The sequence below is a fragment of the Bidens hawaiensis genome, unplaced genomic scaffold (genome assembly GCF_021521415.1).
Source record: "Bidens hawaiensis isolate Kalapana, Puna unplaced genomic scaffold, B.hawaiensis_p1.1 tig00037604_1, whole genome shotgun sequence".
Lineage (NCBI taxonomy): Eukaryota > Viridiplantae > Streptophyta > Magnoliopsida > Asterales > Asteraceae > Bidens > Bidens hawaiensis.
In genome coordinates, this window is record NW_027496564.1 from 101,384 (window position 1) to 124,821 (window position 23,438).

At 30.0% G+C, this 23,438-nt stretch overlaps 1 protein-coding gene across 1 annotated transcript; it reads right to left on the minus strand.

Annotated features, from left to right (window-relative positions):
* Positions 1-3,390: 3,390 nt before the first annotated feature.
* Positions 3,391-13,184, minus strand: LOC143589524 (uncharacterized). Its single transcript, XM_077070262.1, has 22 exons — positions 13,029-13,184; positions 12,673-12,940; positions 12,493-12,559; positions 12,267-12,394; positions 12,086-12,176; positions 11,863-12,001; positions 11,604-11,779; positions 11,407-11,527; positions 11,124-11,264; positions 10,974-11,048; positions 10,643-10,891; positions 9,843-9,893; positions 9,025-9,325; positions 8,806-8,909; positions 8,465-8,698; positions 7,469-7,618; positions 6,970-7,063; positions 5,603-5,740; positions 4,984-5,052; positions 4,638-4,838; positions 4,522-4,554; positions 3,391-3,953 (listed from the first exon to the last, which is right to left on the minus strand). The coding sequence occupies exons 1-22, from the start codon at positions 13,182-13,184 to the stop codon at positions 3,391-3,393; spliced, it is 3,549 nt and encodes a 1,182-aa protein (XP_076926377.1).
* Positions 13,185-23,438: the final 10,254 nt, after the last annotated feature.

The window sequence follows — 23,438 nt, forward strand, 5'->3', positions numbered from 1 at the left end:
GAGACACTATTTATATGGTAGTAAGTTTACCGTATTCACAGATCATAAAAGTTTAAAATATATCTTTGGGCAAAAGGAGCTTAACGCTGGATAGAAATTCTTAGCGATTATAATTGTGAAATCCTATACCATGAAGGTAAGACAAATATAGTAGCCGATGCATTAAGCAGAAAAGAGCATGAGAAACCTAAAAGAGTGTGAGCTCTAAGGTTAAAACTTCAAATCAATTTAATTGATGAAGAAAAGAATGCTCAGAAGCATGCAATAGAAGAAAATAATATTGTTGATGAGAAAAGAAATGGTACCATTGATCTACTTGTCAAAGGAAATGATGAAATTCTCCGAATGGGGAACATGATTTGGATACCAATCATAGGAGGATTACGAGAAAAGATTATCGAAGATTCCCATAACTCCAAATATACAATGCATCCTGGAAGAGATAAAATGTATCAAGATTTGAAGAAAATCTATTGGTGGATAGGAATGAAAAAGGACATAACTAGTTATGTTTCAAAATGCCTAACTTGTTCACAAGTTAAAGCAGAACATCAAAAGCCATCGGGATTACTTAAACAATTGAAAATGCCAGAATGGAAATGGGATTTATTAACAATGGAGTTTGTTACCAAATTACCTACCACAAGAAGAGGTAATGACACAATCTAGATGATTGTGGATAGATTAACAAAATCATCCCATTTTATACCAATGAAGGAAACTTTCAAAATGGAATAATTAGCTAAGTTGTATGTAGACAAAGTTGTCTCATTACATGGAGTTCCATTATCCATTGTATCGGATCGGGATAGTCGTTTTACTTCTCATTTTTGGAAAAGCTTCCAAATAGCTATGGGAACAAAATTAAACTTGAGCACAGCATACCATCCACAGACTGATGGTCAAAGTGAAAAGACCATACACACATTGGAAGACATGCTAAGAGCATGTGTAATAGATTTTGGTGGAAATTGGGATGACCAATTGCCACTAATAGAATTCTCCTATAATAATAGTTATCATACAAGCATTAATGCTTCCCCATTTGAAGCCCTTTATGGACGAAGGTGCAGAACTCCAGTATGTTGGGCAGAAATAGGAGGAAAACAATTATCAGGTCCTGAAATCATACAAGAAAGTACTGATAAGATAAATCAAGTTAAGGAAAGATTAAAGACCGCACGAGATCGTCAGAAAAGTTATGCGGATCATCGACGCAAACCATTGGAATTTCAAGTTGGAGACAAAGTGCTACTAAAAGTATCTCCATGGAAAGGAGAAATCCGATTCGGTAAGAGAGGAAAGTTAAGTCCAAGATTTGTTGGACCATTTCAAATTCTAAAACGAATTGGACTAGTAGCCTACCAGCTAGAATTACCAGAGGAAATGTCAGATATACATGATGTATTTCATGTAAGTAACTTAAGGAAATGTTTAGCTGATAAAACACTAGAAGTACCCCTTCAAGATATAAAGGTAAATGAAAAGTTGAAATTCATTGAGAAACCTTTGCAAATTGAAGATAAAAAGATCAAGAATCTCAAGCATAAAAGAATAGTTCTGGTCAAAGTGAAGTGGGATTCAAAACGTGGACCAGAATACACTTGGGAATTGGAATCCGAAATGAAACGGAAGTACACACACTTATTCCAATCAAATCTCGAGGACGAGATTCAAAATAAGGATGGGAGACTATGACAAACCACAAAGTGAAAATAAAGAGGTAAAAGAAGAAAATTCCATCCTACATTGGTGGAGGAAAGAAAATGGGAAACTTCCACCATAGTATAAATAGGAGTGTAAGTGTCTTGTCCCACATGGCTAGATTATAAAACTAGTGAGCACTTTATAAGGAAGAAAATTCCTATGTTAATGTTCTTATAAGACATATCACACCCAGTGGTCCCAGCGGAGGGTGCGAAGCAGCCGAACACGCACGGGCTCGGGCGAAGTGCGATGGGCGCAATGTGGTGCTTTGATGACGCACTTTGCACTTTGCACGCTCGCATAGCAAAGGGCCGCCTTAGTATTTTTGTTGGAAATTAAGATTTTTTAAAAATCCTTCCATCGCGATACGCGACGGGTTTAGACTACCCATCGCGTACCGCGACGTGGAGGTTATGCAGACGAGACACGTGGCGTGCCACGTAGCAGGCCTAGAGCTGACTCGACGTAGCTACGAGATTCTTCGCGATACGCGACGCCCGTTGTGTATGGCCGTCGCGTACGTCGATGAGGTCCAAAAGCAGCTATTAATAGTTTGTGAACGGGACATTCATACTTGCTCAAAATCTTTCTTTCTCTTTGAATCCACACACATATAATTATATATTAATAATATAATACCGAGTTATCGCAACGATACCCTATCCGATCGAAAGAAATATACACGAATCCAAAAGCTCTGCCTGTTAAGGTAAGACATTGTTCCATCGTGTAAAGTTTCTACTCTCGTGATTATCGTTATGATTATTGGTTTTATACTAATCTAGATATACCACATTGTGCTTATCTTAGGTGCTTAATACCAAGAGACGTTTTCTTTAATTGTAAACTTGCAAGGTGAGACATTCGAGTTTTTGTACAACTCACATTTGCGTGAGACCACTGTTTTTCCGACATTGTCATGATAATTTCAAAACCTATAAAACTCATGGAAAATGTTCTAAATGTTTTCAAATATATTTTTAAAGTATTTTAAATACATTACAGTGATTAAGTCTTTGTAGACTTACGGGATGGTTACTACTGGTATTGTGGGGTTTTGTATACAAGGCTTGCCTACTGGGCTATTACACGTTACTTATTGGACAAGTGTTAGCCAATAAGTAATATGACCACATTCATAGATACGGTCGAGTGACAAGTACCTTCCGGTAATTTGTAAGCAGGCATGTGTAAAAATATCTTAATGTTGTAACTGTAAAATGCGTCATTTTCAAATGAATGTACTCACCAGTATTTCTTGCTGATCAAATATTTTAAACATGTTTTAGGTGACTTGTTAGAGACAAAGGAATGATGCCTGCGGGCTTCCAGCTTAAATAAGTGGCTTGTCACCAGAATAAAGAAACGTGTTTTGTAAATTAGGGTTTAACTCTATAAAACTTATGTTTGTATCAAAAGGGATTAAATTCCCGGTTTATCATAATAATAATCATGGTATTTTAATAACTCTGATCATTTTTCCTAACTACGGTTTTGATTAAATTTTCCGCTGTAAAATAATTTAATAAACACCGATACCACCAATCAATGTTCACGGCTTCCCTCCCGGGATATAGGGGTCGGGGGCTGTGACATAGAGTCTAAGTAATTTTGCATCATATATCTACTTCCACCAGAAAAAGATGACGGAAGAATTACATGTTGCCCAGATGTTGAAACATCTTAATTTCCTGACGTCTTAAGGTTTCGAAGGCTTTCGTAGGTGTCAGGCCTAAGTTCACTATGTTTTCCACGTATAAAATGCAACCTTTGACTCTCAACCATGGTATATTTGTCAACCAAAAGCTGCTGAAAAAGCCTTCTTCCATTTAAGGTTAGTGAGAATTGGTTTGGCCTATCTTGTAACCTATATGCAAAGAACTCTCGCATCGTGCACTTCTTACGGGCAGCCGTAGATGAAGGATCGACATTCCTATGAGGAATGTCTACCTTATAACCATCCTCACCAAAAAGAAAAAGCAAAGGAAATTGTAGATGAGTATAAGAAGGATGAAGTTCACTAATTCGTCGAAGACCACCAGACCTGGAGTTAACTATTATATCTCTCTTGTCCATGGCATCACCAATATCTCCAACAATAAGAGCGGCAACCTCAGAGGCTCTTGGTAAGTTATAAGTCCTAGCATCGTATTTCCTTGTTCCAACAATGCGGAGCTTAAAATCAATCTGAGGATTTTCTTTTAACAATATGCCTGAACCAATGGATTTTGTGAGTCTAACATTTCCTTGAGATAATTAATAATATAATTTTCGTAAATGTCGGCATCTGAAGATGATTGACTGTAAGACAAACAAATAAACTTTAACATTAATATAAAAGGAAATATATGATAAAACAGTAATTGTTTTAAAAATGAAAAACATATAATGTTTAAAGTAAGCCTTACCCAAAAACTCATTGTCGGTTTGATATTTCATTCTCCGTATCATAAATGTATAGTTGAGCAAACTGAGGTTTGTTACCATCTAATGGAAGAAGACTTCCTATAGAATGGTAGTTTTCTCCGCCAAGTCTAAACGTGTAAGGAGCGTTTCCTCTATTAATGGAGTTGTCAATTTTTCCACCCATTGATGTAAAGGAGAACATAGAATTGAATCGTCTAATATTTTTCAAAAAATACTTGCTTATAGGATCTTTGCCACGAAATAACTTTACATAAGTTTCATGAGGTTGCTTTAAATCAGGAAGTTTAACATTACCATTGCGACAACATAAAGAGAACGTTGTATAGGCACTACTTTTTTTTCTTCTCCTAGATTCAAGTTCCCACAAGCACGCGTTTCAAGACTCACCTTTGAAACTTTGATCACCATGATCAACGTAATCTATACAATAAATGAGACATATAAGTTTATGACCAAGATTTATAATATTTAATGTAAAATTATATAATGTATTAACTAATAACCTGTTGATATGCCTTTAAAAACATCAACAACAAACTCAAAATCGTTTAACTGCTGCATAGGTATAGGAGTAGTATTGGTTGTTTTCCTTGGTCTTCCAACACGCCTTTTTGATGACGTATTTCCAAAATTGATGTAGTTAGAAACAGAACCGCTAAAATTTGATGTTGGATTAGGGATGATGTTAGAGGAAATAGCACAGCCTGTTAAAAACAATATTATATAACTAATAAAACAACAAATAGATTAAATATTACAAATGTATGACAAAGGAAAAAGTTGTGCTTGAAGAAGACGGCATTGTTTGAGAAGCTTTGTTTAAGGAGTGTTTTAATTTCTCACGTTTACCATCCACAATTTGCTTTCTTTGTTTTCGATTTGAAGAATAACAGCTACCAAGTTGCGTAGAAGTGTCATCTGGAAATATATTTATAATATAAATATAATGAAAAATGAATAATGAAAATAACAGTAGCTAGATAATTAGAATACTTATGAATGACAAAAGGAGAAACGAACGTTGATTTTATAGGGAATTATTGTTTACGCTTGGTAGTGTTAACGGAGATAAGTTTTCATTCCCTTTGTGAATTGTAGAAACACAAATCCTTTGAACTTCATAGGGAGTACGGGTTCTAATGTTAGAATATGTGTTTATAATTTTAACATAAGTCCCATAAAGTATTAAAAATAAATTTACAAATATATTATAAATATAATACATATAAAACTTACTTCGAAACGTTTTTTGATGAATAATTATTTGATGTGTAATTTTGAGATATAATAACTGGTGTATTGCTTAAAACCTTACCTAACTACCCGATTTGAGGTTGACCTTTATTTCAACAAACATAGGATACGAAAATAGATTAATTCAAAGTGAATGAAAACGTTAATATTACAAAACAACCAAATTAAACATTGTTAAAATTAATATTAAAATGTTGACGCCTCGAGATTTTACCGTATTGATTGGAATGATAGACTGGATATGAGTATCCGTTAAAGAAACATGTGGTAGGTGGATTCGAATGAACATTTTGAACATTTTTAGACTGTGTTGTGTTGGAAACATCAGGCAATGGGTCTCTTGGAAGATTACCTACATAAAACACAAAAAGTTCCGTTTAAATGAAAAAACAATACATGGAAACAATCGATTGAGTTGATACAAATATGAAAAAAGACTGAAATACCAGTTGGATCGTAATTCTTGCTCTTTGGAAGTAGAGAGAACAGTTTTACGTTTCTTAGAAGATGAAGACATGATTATACGAATAATGGAAAAAAATGGTGGAAGATTCTTGACAAATCATAAAAAATGGTAAATAGGGGGAAAAAATTATGAAACAGTATTTAAGAAATTTATGATATTAAAACATAATTAAATTGTCATTAATGTAACAAAATGGAAAGAATCTTAAATTAGGGAATACGATTTAAATTTCAATTATGAATATCTTTAGGAAATCGTAAGTAAGTTTAATGTAAGTCATCGTTTAATATTAATATATTTTGACCAAGTTTTAAAAAAAAGTATGAATAACATAAATTTTACATTTAGATAGGTTATGCTTATAGAAAGATTTTGGTTATCATGATTATGATTATGTTGACAAATATTTGGTATAAAGATAAATGAATGAAAAAAATAACAATACATAAACACATTATTTCTAAAGCAAACAAAATAAATAAAGATAGAATGGTTCTTACATTAAAGTTTTAATAAAGACGAAATTAATAAAAATAAAAACAAAAACAAAACATCATCACTAAAGAACTTTAAGAACAACCAAAGCAACATCATTCTTATAATAACGAATAACTAAACTCTTGCCAAAACATAATCGATTCTTGATTACGTAATCCTTCCATCCAATTAACGTAAAGCGACCCTTCTCGTTTTCTCCTCCGTTTTTAACTATAAAGATTGTTTCATTGCCTGCCAAACTCCTGAACTTAATTAAGCGCCTTCTTTTCAGATTTGCCAGTCTACCAACTTCAGCAAGTAGTCGCTTACATATTAAAAACAAAATAAATTAGAAACTTAATATGGTTAATTTAAAATTAAAGTAAAAAACATATAACAAAAGAGTTTTCAAACACATAATATTTATTATCATACGATATTCAATCTTCTTATGGAACTCTAAATAACAATTAGAGTTTTCAGCCTTATTTTTATCACCATGATCTATAACGGGATTGTGAGAATAACCAACTACTGATTGACAATATGGAGACTCCAAGGTATGTTCACCATGTGTATTGAATTTGATAATTGATGAAAAATAATTGGTGGTAAATGTGGAAACAATAAAGAAATACCGTTCTTGTCATACACTCTTAAATTAGCAGTAGACTTGTTGACATATTTTAACCAAAGAACGTCACCATCTCTGAAAGACAAATCTTGAACCAACTGTTTCCAACCGTCACCAAATAAATAGTGTTTTTTATAAAATTTAAAATTTATCTCCCATGAATGGTTATGATCAAAAATGAACTTAATTAATCCGATTAGAAGCGCATCTTGAAACTGGGATTCAATATTCTTCTTTGAAACAACCTGTCAAGAAAATAGGAAAACATACTATATGTTAAACCCTTTTAATATACATATTTCTAACACTGACTATTAATTAAAAACAAAGAAAGTGAATTTTACCAATTTATCATTCATTCTATTATGATCGTATAAAACAAATGTCTGTCGATGCCCAGTAGAAATTGCCTTCTTGGAAGGAGTTCTAACTAACCATTTACTTTCATCTTCAAATAAAATAAAAATAATCCTCTTATAAGGACGAATCTTCAAAGAACACACTAGATCAGTAACTCCATCACCCAAACAAACTGTTTTTTCATGCTTTTTTAACTCCACTATCGATGATCCTTTGTAATGATCAATTTCAACTGTTTTAGGCAACAGGTTAAACATCAAAGAATTTTGCAAGATAAATTCTTTTGGAATTTCCTAATAACAAAATTAAGATTTACAACAATTAGATATTGAACGTTTAGAGAAAAATATTATCATAGAATTTTAAGAATACCCGAATAGGAAATTTCGGATCTTCAATAAGCAAAACAAAAGAAGTTGTCATTACAAAAATAATTTTTCTACATGAAACAAAATAATATAAATTTAAAATATTAGTTATTAACGTATTAATCTAAGAAATACAAGTTCTATAAGAATAGTTAAAAGTAAATTATACATTATAAGTAGTAAATTAGAAATTAAGGGATGCATACATACATGAATGACGGCAGGGAGAATGATAAAGAAGATGTTAAACCTAAAAGATGATTAGGGATTTATAACACTTTTTAAAATAATAGTCTAACTTAGGTAATAGGCGGCAATTTTGTTAGAATACAAATTAACATAAAATGAAAATAAGAGGGGTGGTTATTGAAATTGAAAACTACATTCTAGAAGAATCATAACAAATTAACAAATAAAACACATTTATTTGTTAGTTATAATAAAACATTTAAACATAAACTATGAATATGTAAAACATCTAGTAAATAAGTAAATTTAATATAAAATTAATATATACTACTAAACATAAGATACTATAACATTTATGATACGTATTCAACCACATCAACATGTATGACGAATCTAAACATATGATAAACATAGATTTTATAAAATCTGTTAAGTTTATAACAAAACATAATAATTAACAAAAGATATTAAACAGAATAAAGTTAAAGTGTCAATTGTAGCAGAACTTAAACAACCAAAATATAATATTCTTGAACCCAAACATGGATACCACAAAAGCTTGTTTTATACCTATTCAAATACTTGTGACATGATCAGAGAATGAGTGGGACGGTTGTACTCGAGTAGACATTTCTTCCCCAACTCGAGTGAATTAAGACGAACAAATTCTGGCCAGTCATGAACTCTAAACTTGTAATTACCATGATTGTATTCAATGTGGATTCTAGTCATCACATCTTCACCATTTGGGTTTATCAACACCAACCTAGTCTCTTTATCTAATCCATTGTCACGTGCAAATTGAACAGGTAAACGCTGTAAAATATATAAACAAAAGTATTTAGTGTTTATAATAATACATACTTGAATACAAAAAACGAATCTATACCATAACCAATTTATGACATGGGAAAAGAACTTACCAAACGATCCCTAATAATAACTTCAACAAAATTGTTACTGACATGCTCATCTTGAATCCAAACACGCTCACCTTCTATATCAACAGCACCAAAGCTATCATCATCTAATTATAAAAACATTGAACAAAAGTTAACAAATAGTTATATTTTGATACACAAATTATGTGAATATTGGGAAATTAACCTGAAAAGTAACTATATCAACATTGTCCGACCCACCAACAATATTATTTTGTTGAACAAACTGTTTACGTTCAACACCACGACTATCAAAGACATATAACCTGAGAGTATTGTGATCAACCGGTAAAAACACAAGATAATCATTAACTTGTAAGTTAATATGCCTTGCTAAACTGGGCCATTCACCAACAAATGCGTATCCAGGAATACTGCTTTTGAAACTTTTAAACACAAGAGTCCATCTACTTCCATCAGCTGTAGAAACATCCCAGTTGGCAAATGACCTTCCACGATTTAGATATGGAAGATAACATACAAGCTGATCGTCTCTTAATTGCTGACATACAAGTTTATACAACCTTGTTAAAAATACTGTAAAAGACAAATTTTACGAAATAAACAAATAAATATAAAAAAATTTAAACTTATATATAAGTACGAATAATAATACGCTTTAACATACCAACTTATTCATTGTTGGATAAGAGACATAGACATCAAAAACCTTATGCTCCCAATCCGGATGTTATGGAACATATAACAATCTCCACTCGTGTGGCCGAGTGGGAAAGAAAACAAAAACATCACCAAATCCAAAACCGTTGTCTTTTACAAATGGGAACCATCAATTGCCAAATACATACTTATCAATGCTTTGATCAATATCAACACTCCACTCTTGATTTAGATGTGTAATGCTAACGGTCTTATTGACAGACTCATGTGGAAAAAGAAGCTTAAAATAATCTTTGGGAATTTTCTATAAAATACAACAGAAACTCTATTAGCATACATTAACCTAAAAATTTGAAGTACATGATAATAACGACCACTTTTAACTGGTAGATACTGACCATCTGTTCAAAGAATGGTTGATTAAACACAACTAATGCAGGATAATTCATCTGATTAGGAAATATCATTGGTAATTAGGTTTACGGTAAGAAAAACAAATATATGAAATTGAAGTAAATGATGAAGAATATGTGTACTAATGAAGAAAAATCTAATAATAGAGATTGTTTGGAAACAAAATCAAACACTAATTAGGGTTGAAGTAACCAACTTACCTTCAAAACACGAAAGAAGAAACAAAGATTGATGTTGATATGGATCAGATTTTTGAAATAGAGTAAAAACAATTTAAAATTGGTTATAAATGATACCAAAAGTCAGTTTGACCCCGGTCATTAATTGGTAAACGGGTTTCTTGAGAATATAAACATCACATTTTATTATTGGAATATATTAGTGTAACCTAGATAGCATATCTATGATATTTATATTCATCTTAAACTTTAATATTCGTAGAAGGTAATTACATTTTTTATAGTCAATATTGAATTATGTAATCCCAAATTTATAGAATTAAAATTTAAAAAACATAACATAAAACAATAAAACTAAAATTTATAAGTTGCAATAAACAATAGAAACAAAATAAGTTTAAGGATAATATAAAGAAATTAAAAATCACCATGATAAATAATAAATGTATGTAAATAAAATAAAAACTCAACAATCAAGTCTTCAAAAACACCATCAAAATGAAGTCTTAAAATAGAAATAACACCAAACACACTCATGTGTATTTATTATTAAAATGTAAATAAAATAAAAACCCAACAATCAAGTCTTCAAGTCACTTCTCAACCTTCGGAGTAAGAAATTTAACACCATCCTTGCTTGATCCAACAACGCTAACCAACTCGGAATCACCTTGAACATCGCTTGTCTTCGACTTAGTAAAAGAAAATCCCGATGGTTGATCACCATCAAAAACATCCACAAGCTTACGCTTCAGTTTGCCATCTGAATCACTACTTGACAACTTGATCTCATTCACTTCATCATCAACCAAACGATAAGAAACTGGAGTCTTGTTATCCCCATTCTCAGAAATCTGTCAAAAAAAGGTGTAAAAACAAATATAAAAACAAACCAAAAAAACAAAATAATGTAAAATAGATAGAAGTGGAAAAAACCTTTAAAGAAACAAAGCTTGTAGATTGAAGATCAGTTAAAGAATTACCAAATGTTAGAGATCCGGAATCAGAAGGCTACAAATATAATACAAAAAAATAAAATATAAGGCTATAATGTAGTTTATACAAGTTAAAGGCAGATGAATTTACCACTATAAACTCAGGGATTAGTCTTTTCTCAATAGTAGAAATTATTTGTTGATCATCTGTTAGCTTTGATATACCGTATACCTCAACATTATTCCTAAAATTGAAATCGGCAATCTCAACTTTAAAAGCAAACTTCTTTTCCTACAAACAGTTCAACTCAGTGGGAAACCCACTATGCCCAACATCATCCTAAAATATTTATAATAAAAACATGTGTTACATAAACAATGTTTTATATAAATAAAAAAATAAGCAATAGAATATGAATACATAATAACATAACCTCATCTTTAGTAGCAAGCAATTCAGATGTTGTGTTGTTGATAATAAGTTTGACATCCCGATCAAAAAGTGTCAACGAAACAACACCACTGCCATCTTGAACTCTTAGCTTAATCTTAAACCTGAAATAATTTTATTAATCAGCAACATAGCAACATTTATTATCTAAAATATTTACTTATACAATATACAATATACATAGGAGTAGGTGTAACACCCAAAGTGTTACATCTCTGATTCTTGCATTCATAAACATCTTCGCCTTCCACAACAGTCACGCTCACCTTACGACTACAACTATTGCAACCGACATAGTACCATTCTGAATCCGGACAAACCGCCTTTATGGTCCCGAGTACTATAATACTCTTTGGCTTAAATAAATCAATTAAAAATGATAACATAACCTTCTGGTAAATGTTATAAATTATAATTAGATATTATTATTAAAAAGTACCAGCAAAATAGTGCAAATTTCACAAATGTTGAAAAATGATGTAGCCATCAGAAACTCTTCATCAAGAGTAGACATCAATTTTACAGGAATCGGCCTACGAAAAGCACCATCAACATTGAAGTCCAAAAATTCAAACAAACTGCAAAACAAATTTATAAGCAGTTAGAAATGCAAAAAAAAAAAATATTGAAGAAACATCCAGGACATCTATTAATATTATTACCGTGTCTTATAATCTTCAATCTCAGAAATACTATCATTGATGAACACACGAGTAACATCAGAACCGTAGGAATTAGATACATGCGGTTTCTCTAAAAATTTAAACACAAGACAGTCATTATGATATTAAAATAAGAAAGTCTTAGAAAAAAGAAATTACATATTAAAAATAAAAAACAAACCTTTATGGTATTTAACTCTACTAAATTGCATAAGAATAATCATATGTGATTCATCAAAATGGTCAACAACATACTTAGAGAACTGTGATACATAATCCCCCCAAAGAGTGACGTAAACACTGTCACCACTGTAAACAAAACTTATATTAGAACTAAAATTTTATAGTGTTCAAATATTAAGAAATATTAATACAAACGGACATATAAATTAATGAAAAACATGTACCTGATATCAGAAACCTCCATAGTTAATCTTGCATTTCTTTTTACATGTCTCAGATTAGAATTGTTATCTTTAAAACATGAACAGCATGTCCAATTATATCTAGAAGACATCCGATTAAAGAATTAGAAATACAAAAAAATGTTCATAAATAATAAAAAGAGTAAACTATTTAAATCATACATATAGTAGCTTTCAATGGGATCTCTTTATCAATAACTGACTTGAATGAGTAAAACTTAAAACCCAATGTAGGACCATCAAACTGGCTACAAGGATTAACATGGGTACTGGAGTTTAAAACTAACTTATCAGGGCTGTCGATAACCTTGTAATTAGACGCATTAGATCCAAGGCTAGGGTTGACTATAGTTAATGTAGCATTCTCATTTAAATAACGTTTGAAACGAAATATATCTTGTTTAAAAACTGTAGACTGCATTCGGTTACCCTGAATTTTTAAAAAAACAAAAAAAAATTATGAACCATAACAAAAGGGACAAATAATCATAAACATAAATGGTAAAACTAAAGATTACCGATTCATCCATAAAAACCATTTCAATCAAGAAATCCTCATTAGGTTTATTGTTATCCTTGACACTCCAAACCTTCAACAGTTTTACCTTAATGGTAGATGGAGTAGATCTAAGCACATCAATCTCGTGTAACATAGTAAACTTTTGGGCCTCCATTGACCTTAAGATAATTAACAAAATTAATTAGTAACGTATACTGAATGTAAAATGTGATAGATAAAACAAAAAATATTAAAAGTAAAATTGACATTAACTTGGATGAAGAAAAACAATGGATAAATAATGGCTCAAGGTGATGAGAAAGATTAAGAAATGAACGAATATATAGTGTAAATTATTTAGTTATTTATGTAAAATTTAATATAAATAGAAATGATTTGGACTGATTGGGAATTATAATTCTGAACATCATATAATATACTTGTAAAGTATATAATTTCAATAATGTCTAAACTTAAGATATTCTGAGTTATACGGAGTAATTATTAATATAGTAAATACAATAATTATATAACTATTAGTTATAGTAAATATAAAACTATATGTTATAACAGTTGTCGATTCAAAAATGTTGTCTATTCAAAAAATGTAAGAACGAATAAAAACTATACTCATAACTATTAATTATTATTATAGTTAAAACAGTTGTCTATTCAGCAAATTTAATAAAAAATTACAATTGTCTATTCAAATTCCAAAATACCATCCTATTAAAAAATGTAAGAACGAATAAAAATTAATTAGAAATTCAAATGCTAGTCAAACAATTAAAGGAAACCTATTAAATAGGAAACGGGAGACTTTTTAACCGTATATTAAACAAATACAAAGGAAACTTGTTAGTCAAACACTTAATATGGACATTTATTATAAATTAAATATAAAATTAAAATCATATACCAAAAATGTATAGAGATACCATATAAAATTCTATAACTTGATTTACTTATTTATGTAAATGTAAATTAGTAAAGTTGTTACTCCGTATTATGTATTATTATTTATAGATTATAAACATTTAATTTTAGATAAATTATTATTATGTAAATTATGGATAATTAATTTTAAGATAAATTTTTGTGATATATCCAAATATCCTCAATTACGGTAAACTATTATTAACTTTGAGTTGGAAGAAATAATTTTAAATTAATTTTAAATTAAATTTTATTTCGTTAAGATTAAAAATTTTATATAAAAGGGAATAAAATAATTTTATTATAGATGGTATTGAGAAAGTTCTATATATGTCTAAATGTTATTTTATAATTAGAATTGAAATGGTCAAATAGTAAATGAGGGAAAAAATGAAGTTAAATTGTAAAATCGATTTTCTCTATAAATTAAGGAAAGTCATTGTGTATAAATATAAATGAAATTAATTGTATTAAACAAACAAAAATTAGGAAATACTTAATTGAGGAAAGTCAATGTATAACACCCAATTGGGTTATGTCCATAAATTTGGAAAGTCAAACTAAATAATTAGAATTAATGGAATAGTTAATGGTGTAATTTATTAACAAAAAGGAAAAAATATACTATAACTTTTAACTATAACTAAAATATATGAAATTAAAATATTGAAATACATGAATATTGAAAAAAATAAATATATACATGAATATATAATAAGTATACATATACTAAGTCTTTATCAATAGTGATATTAGTATAGATGAGTCGGACAATAACCTGAAATAGTAAAATCGAGAATTAATATTGATATTATGGATTTTTAAACAATAATTAAACGAAGGAAAATTTAAAAGGTGTTATCGGAAAAACGATATTGTCCGAATGACCATGGTATACCGGAAAAGCGAAATGAGCATCTATTAGTCTTGGCATTAACTTGAAATTATAAAGTAGAATATTAATGTTGAATGTCTTACCGGTAAATAACAAATATCGTTGTTAACCATGAAATCTCAGATTTTGATTAACAAAGTTAAATGAAGTATTCCAACAAATATAAAAAAATCATTGTTATAAACATGACAGAAAATAACCGGCAACAGTTACCGAAAAAAGGTAAAAATGTCCAAAAATCAGTTAACAATGTAAATAAACATAAAAAGCTTTAAGAAAGAATAACCGGAAAAAAAATAATGTTGCCGGAAATTAATTTATATAAGTTTACCTTGCATCGGAAAGAATAACCGAAAATAAGAGGCTTAGAGTGGCAATTAGGGTTTCTGAATAGTGGCAGCAGACGAAATTAAACTAAAATATAGTATTTGAATTTACGGGTTAATGGGTTAAATGGATATCCAAGACTCGCGAGAAAATAAGCTTAAATGGGTTAATGGGTTAAATATAGGTTAGTTGATGAGTTGGCATGCTTAAGAAAGGTAACTGGTGACATGGCAATGAGGTGGCATCCTATGTGGACACCCTAGAATGGTGACATGTGAAAGTTGCTCCTTGCTTTAATAGTATGTATAGATTATTACTAATAAAAATATTAATAATAACAATAATAATAAAATAATAATAATAATAACAATAATAATAATAATAATAATAATAATAATAATAATAATAATAATAATAATAATAATAATAATAAAGTGATTAATCATTCCATTCTTACATGGTAACCAAACACGACAATGAAATGGTAATGATCTATTTCATTTCTTTGTCCATTCCATTACCATGTTCATTCTATTCCCCCATCTATTCCTTTACCATATACCAAACATACCATGAGGGTTTTAGGAAGGTTTAAGGGGGTTTATATACTCATAAGCCCATGGACCTAAGGCTCATCACCATCCCTTATTCCATCTTTTATTCCCAAGCCCACACTCCATTTTTTATTTAACTCGACTAAATAATAGCACACCATTAAGTAACGGAATTCTTTTATTTATTATTATCAAAAGTAGGATGTTACATAAAAACACTAAAATGTTCAAGCCAAATTCACAACCTTTAGATTTTCAAGGTTAAAAACACTAAACCATTCAAGCCAAAAAAATTCACAATCTTTAAACGTTCTAGGTTAAACCTTTAAACATTCAGGTTTAAAGGCTAAACGTTCAGACAAAAAAGCTTAAACGCTCGGGCTTAAATCTTGATACATTCAAGGTTGAAACCCATCACTCAAAACTCAAAATTGATCGATTGAAGCTTCAAATTGTTGATTAATTGGATCGATTTCAAGATTAATTGATCAATTAGGTTCAACAATTTCAATTGCTCAATTTGACAACTGATCTGTGAGCAACGATTGATGGTTGTGTCGGAAGAAGATGGTGGTCACGACGGTGGACGATGGTCGCGACGGTGGACGGAATTGTTGAACGGTGATGGTGAAGGTGGACGTAATCGACGGGAGAAGAGGTGGACGGAGATCGGCTCAAGTAATTGTGATTTTAGGGTTAGCGTGGTTATTGAAGATCGACATTCCAGAGTGTCGCGTACCTATTTTACAATAAAAAGGATTAGTGTACGGATCCTTTATCTATATACACACACACACTAAATTATAAAGCATATAGGAAGGGTAGTTTAAGAACATTTTTTAAGAGTTTTAAATGCTATTGATACATGTACGTCTAATGCAAGACCATGAAGGGAAAAGTTGTGAATTGTTCCCAATTTATTTGCATTTATTGCATTGAATGTCGTTCAATTGAAGCCTCCATAAGCAAACCTAGGGCATATTTGGGATTGAGTTTGAACATAACTTATTGACTTATTGACTTCTTAAAATAACCATTTTGAAAAACTAGAATTTGTGGCTTATTAAACAACTTTTTAACCCTTAAAAAAAACCTAAAATAAGAGGAACTTTGTGTTTGCCAATTTTTTTTTAACTTATTGGCTTTTTGAAAAAAACCAATAAGTTAGTAAGTTGTTTCAAATCGTTCAATTGAATGCTCTGATGTGGTTTCATTTATAATTTGATCTTCGATTGTGATGTTTCGGTCTTTTGAGTTTTTCAACATGCGATTGAAGTCCCATCCATTTCAATTGAAGGCGTACTTTTAATCCCCATCGATGTGTTTCAATTCCTTAATTTATTTGCTATGCAAGATTGTACAAATTAGTTATAGTAACTTCACACCTATTGTCATCAATCTAGGTAATTCCCTTTCCAAACTGACCAAACCCTAATTTCTACCATTTTGGGATAATTCGTTATTTTTTTAATGTCAATTTGAATCGCTTGCCATATTTATTTATCTATGTATGATTCACATGTAAATTTCAATACTCCCGGTCTATATTCGGTTGTGGTCAAATGATGTATTGGACGACAAATTGTTGCCTACAGCTTTTGCCAGAAACTTTCCACCCAAGGGTGAGTTCTTTCTCTGACTTTTTTGTCATCATTTTTTGTTGCAGTAACGTGCTTATTTTGCTTTTCGTTAACATTTGCATCACTTGATTATTTAGGGGAGGGAAGTAAGAATCTCAACATTACATTTTGCATATGTTGTGTCAATTTATGATTTTGTAAGACTATGATGGTTACATTCCGTTGAACTTGAAGAGGTGATTGAATATTATTCGAACGTAAAGAAAGAGAACGTGTTTTCATTGAAAAATTATAATTAGTGTTAATGGAGATGATAAAAGAGAATTTTTAACATCTCTAACTCTTCAATTGAAATTATATTCATCGTTTCGAAGAAAGAAAGGTGGTATACTCTCATTTCAAAACACTTATACTCACACGTAGGTACATTGTGTATAGGTCTACACGCTACGTATACTATCTAGGCCTCGTATAGACTTATACCCAGCGTATAAGTCCACCAACCCAAATAAGAAACAAAACACCCAAATTTTATTTAAGGGGTCAATACGTCATGTATAGGACTATACTCGACGTACTACTTTCACAAACTCCTAGATTACCACCGAATGTCAATGTCAGAATACCGAGATTGGTGCATTCCATATGTCGTGCATGGACCTACACAACGTATTGAGGGCATCTGAATAAAGAAGAGGTTTTTAGATGTACAAAAATTAGTACTATGTTTTTTTAAGAAAGAAACATAGCGCAATTCTCTTCAAACATATTGAAAAAAGCTACTTTAGTTCAAAGTATGTTCAATTCACTTCAAATATTAAATAAGTTTACAGAAGCAATATAATATAATATATTTTATTTTAATATATGATTGGTTTTTGGCACAAATCGTAACCAAACTGGTCGCTACAATTATTAACCGTTGAAAGTGACCGACCAAAAGTAAGTTAAATAAATCAATCGTGAAGCCAAACGATGATCGATTTGGACGGTTTCACAGTTTTAAACAAAACCATAAACCCCATTGGCTAAGGCGACACGACCAAACCAGTTGGTTTAGTTTACTAGTATTCAAAACCGCACTCACTATTTCAATAAAAATTTTCAAAAAACCATCCCAACCAAGCCGTAAAGTTCATACAAAAACCAATTACACAATAAACAAAAATAAATATTTAATAAGACTCTTTCTTCAATTTTAATTTATAGTTAAGTTTCATTTTTATACCTGTAGTTTATTCAATCATGCAACTTTAATATCGTTTTTGAATTCATTGCATCTGGATACCTGACAATTCAAAAACTTGCCATTTTAGCACTTTTTTCTAACTCCGGCATTTTGTTCGTTAAGTTAGGGATAAATTGATAATACATTTATTTTATTTATTTCTCTTTTGAGATAAGTGCCATTTTCATAAACGTGGTTTGTTGATTATGCAACTTTAGTATCTATTTTGAATTTGTTGTAATTGGATACTTGGATTAATTTTGGATACATAGGTAAACCAAAAGAGACATTACATACTACAACTAAAAGGCCATCTCTAACCCTAAATAAACATATCACCCATGCTCATCGATCCTTCAAACCTTGACCATTGTTCATCTTCAAGTTCAACGAATTACGATATGGTTCGTCAACCATCGTTCAAACATCTTGGACATCATCTAAACCTGTTCAATTTTTTTTATTGTTGTGATAGAAAGGGATGTTAAAATATTAGTTTTGTTCACTTCTGGCCTAATTAATAGATGTTGCTCCAATTTCTGACCTAATTGATGTTACACTCAAAGGTGTGAAACCCTGGGTTTGTTATTTGGCTTGATCCAAGAAAGTGTCAAAGAGCTACTGTTCACATGCCCAGAATTTTGAACAAGATTAACGCACATGAAGATAATAGAATAATAATGGCAAAGAGAAACTCAGATATCTTGAAGCTAATGAAAGAAAATTGACGATCAGGAACAAAAGGCTAAAAATTATATTATGAATTTCATGGTTGTTTTACATTTTCTATCATGATTTTAGTGACCTTTTAATTATAATATGTAATGTTTATTTTAGTTTGCCTATGTATTTAAAACTAATCCAAGTATTCAGTTGTAATAAAGTCAAAAAAGTTAATAAAGTTGCATAATCGAACAACCCACGAGTATGAAAATCTAACTATACTATTAAAGCAACAGACTTTATATCAAAATCCCCCATTCCTATTGGTTGTTTACTAGAGTTCCATGTATATCAATAGCTTCTTCATTTTTCATCTTAATTAAATAAATCAATAATAAATTAAAATAAGATTAATCAATTATCTTAAAGCATTCTCTTTCATCTTTCATTTAATGTTTAATTTTGAATTTGAATTTTGATTCTTTTTTAATTATGTTTCTACTTAATAATAATTATAATTAATAATTAATTATGATTTATTTATTATGTACTATAAGTATAAATTTGTTTTGAAACTAATTTTATGTTATTATTTTTAATTGATGATTGATTTTATTCACACTCTTTGTTTCTTCTCAGCAGGTTTAATGGTGTTTAGATAATATATAATATATAATTTAGATAATTAATATATATTTCATCAATAGGATTCAATATAGAGAGAATATGAATTTAACTTAAGTATAATTGGTTCTACTATTATATTTAAAAAAATTTATCAAATTGACCAGTTTGTACCATTATCGTAAAATTTAGGAAAGAATCACCCATTTGGTTAAGGAAATTGTATAATTACGGAATTTCTAAATTTGAATTAATTATTGTAGCTTATTTGATTATTTGATTAAGTATATGATTTAGCATCATTAAGTTTTACTATAATTACGGATGATCAATCAATTGGTTAACTAATCATTATTTTACATAAATTTTACATAAATATAAAATTAGAACTAATAAATATTACGTAAATATAAAATTGCAACCAAATATATTATATTACAATATTTAAATTATTAATGGCTCAACTGATTAAGGAATTTATTAATCATCTATAAGATTTACTATAAATACACATGTTGACATGTTTACTGATTCTAAATTTCTCAATTATTGATTTAAATATATGGTGCTGATTTTAAATATTCTAATTGATTATATTGTATTTGATAATTAATGTTCAATTGTATTAAAATTGTGTTAATGTTAATAAATAAAAACAATATTAGTAATTTCTTTTTTCACACCTTATATGAATTACATATATAATTAAATGTTGATTATTTTTATAACTTTCAATCATATGATTCAGTACTTCATTATATAAAAATTTATTGTACTTTTATATATTATTAACATTGTTATTTTATAAATTACATAGACGGTGTTATAATTGATGATTAATTATATTTTTGTAAATAAATAAATTACTAATTTATATTTTTACATTAATAAGTTTATTTTCGTTTGTTAAAATATAGTCACCATTAGCTTTGTGTTTACGGTTTTTATTATGTATTTTTTTATATCGTCCATTTTTGTATTCTTTTTTTGGTTTAAAAGTGTTATTGTTCCTAAATAAATTTTTGGTTTTTTTTGAATTTTTCACCTCTAGAAAGATGATCTCAATTTTTGAATTAGTAATTTGTATTTCTACATTAATAAGTTTAATTCTGTATTTAAATATAGTCTAGATTTAAATATAGTATAGATTTAATTTATGAACATTACATTTTAGTAATTGAAATTTTAAAAAATAATTAACCCTAATTCCCTAATTTTCGTCCTTATTTTAAGTTAATTGAGTTTCCCTAATTTTTTGTTTCTAATTATAATAAGAAATTCGTGTATGAATACCTAACATTTATATGGTAATTCTTACACTAACAAATCCCTAACAATTTTAATCTCTCTCTCTCTCTCAGCTTATTCCTCAACCGTCTCCTATATTCCGGTAATGGCCAATTTTGTTATACATTTTTCCGGTAAGGTTCTATTGTTTCCGGTAAGATTTCCGGTAATGTTTTATATTTATTTTAATTGCTATATAATTTTTTTATAATTTATTTAGGTTGTAAATCAAAATCCAAGATTGAATTAATATGTTGAAGTTATTACGGTTTTCCGGTAACGTTTTCCTGTAATGTTTTATATTTATTTTAATTTTTATATTACTTTGTTACAATATCTTTAGATTCTATATCAAAATCCAAGATTAAACTGATAATTTTCCGTTTTTGTTTGTATTTATATTAATATTTGTATGACTTTTTTTATAATCTTTTTAGGTTATATCAAAATCGAAGATTCAATGGAAATCTCCACTATTTTGTTTTTCCGGTAACGCGATTCAAATTTTCCGGTTGTAAGTTATAACATCAATTTTACATTTTTTCACATGATTCAAATCTTTCATAATTTGTAATATATTTATTATGTGATATTAATATTAATATTTAATTTTATCATTTCAGGTTATTGTCCTCAGCTTGGTGTTGGATTTGCTCATAAACACAGTTCTAAATATCATAGTTAGTTAAAACATTCGCGGAATATAAAAACTTTCATAAAACATTTCGTAACAAACCATAACTTGTCTTAAAACATTATCTCGTCTTTCATAATAAACAAAACATTAAACTTAAACGTCTTGAGTCTTCCGATGCCAGCCTCTTATTCAATGCCACGTGTCCCCTCAAGCGAGCTGCCTCATTCTACTCACCTGCGTGCATACTAAAAGTCAGCTACGCTGAGTGAGTTATAGTTAATCATGTATCATATAATACATACACTTACCTTCAATCATACATCCGAAGATACATAATAATTACTTTACTAACTTACTTTCATTACATAATTTCATACATACATTCATACTTTATTACTTTCATACTATATAAATTATTATCCATTCTATCTCAGATATTATTAGGGTTTGGTCCCTCTTTCCTTTGTCTATCTCAGATATTTTAAGGTCTGGTCCCTTTTTACTTCTCTATCTCAGATATTATTAGGGTCTGGTCCCTTCTATCTCAGATATTATTAGGGTCTGGTCCCCCTTTCTTCGTCTTCGTACATACTATCTTTACATAACCATAACATACATACTTTCTTTAATCGTTCATACATATTCATATATTGTACATATATCTATCATACACATTCATCTATCATAAACATATCTCCCTTGTTAGCACGTGCAATATCTGAAGGTCGTTCACGTACCGACAAGCTTTCACTCACATTTAAGATATACATACAAAACATATAAACCATATAAGGCATACACTTACCAGTTAAGATAAGTTTATTAACTATCACATCGAGTATGCACATAGCCCCGAAAACATAACAAGGAAATGGGGCTAGAAACTCACCTGGATGCGGTTACGTTCACCGTTTATCGTTATTCCCTTCTTGAGTTGTGCACGACTAACTGTACAACAATTACATGTATCAATTAACTATTACTACTCATGTCGTAATTCTATATTTATATAACCCACAACGAACGGGGGTCCGGGGGCAGCGCCCCTGGCTGGGGTCGAGCTGCCAAGTCAGCTTGGAAAAATTTTATTTACATTAACTGTCTTAACACATTTTTCACTAGGATTTTAATTTATTTCTCAGTGAACTTAACTTTTGGTGAACTTAATATTAAGCGAATTTACCATTCAGCGAAGTTAACTTGGCGAACTTCTCATTAGGCGAAGTTCACAGCTTGGCGAACTTATAACTGGCGAAGTTCACATCTTGGCGAACTTATAACTGGCGAAGTTCACATCTTGGCGAACTTATAACTAGCGAAGTTAGCCTTAGACGAACTTGTGTCTAGCGAAGTTATCCATAGGCGAACTTACATGTAATGAAGTTAACCCCAGGCGAACTTGCATACGTGCGAACTTATCCTCAGGCGAACATATGGATAGGAGAAGTTATTAACAGCAGCGGCGGGGCTTAATTTTAACTTCAGTAACATCCATGTTCAACCCGTAACCCTTAGAGATGATGCTAATCAATTTCGCGAGCATTCCCATGGCCGTTTTTGAATAAGATTCGGCCCGAAAACGTATAAAGTTTGAACCTTTAAGCTCAAAACGTTTAATAATAAGTTTAGGGTTCATTTTAAACGTGTCATAAGCAGCCGCGAGTTTGTTAAGTTCGTTTCTAACATCAAGTTCACAAC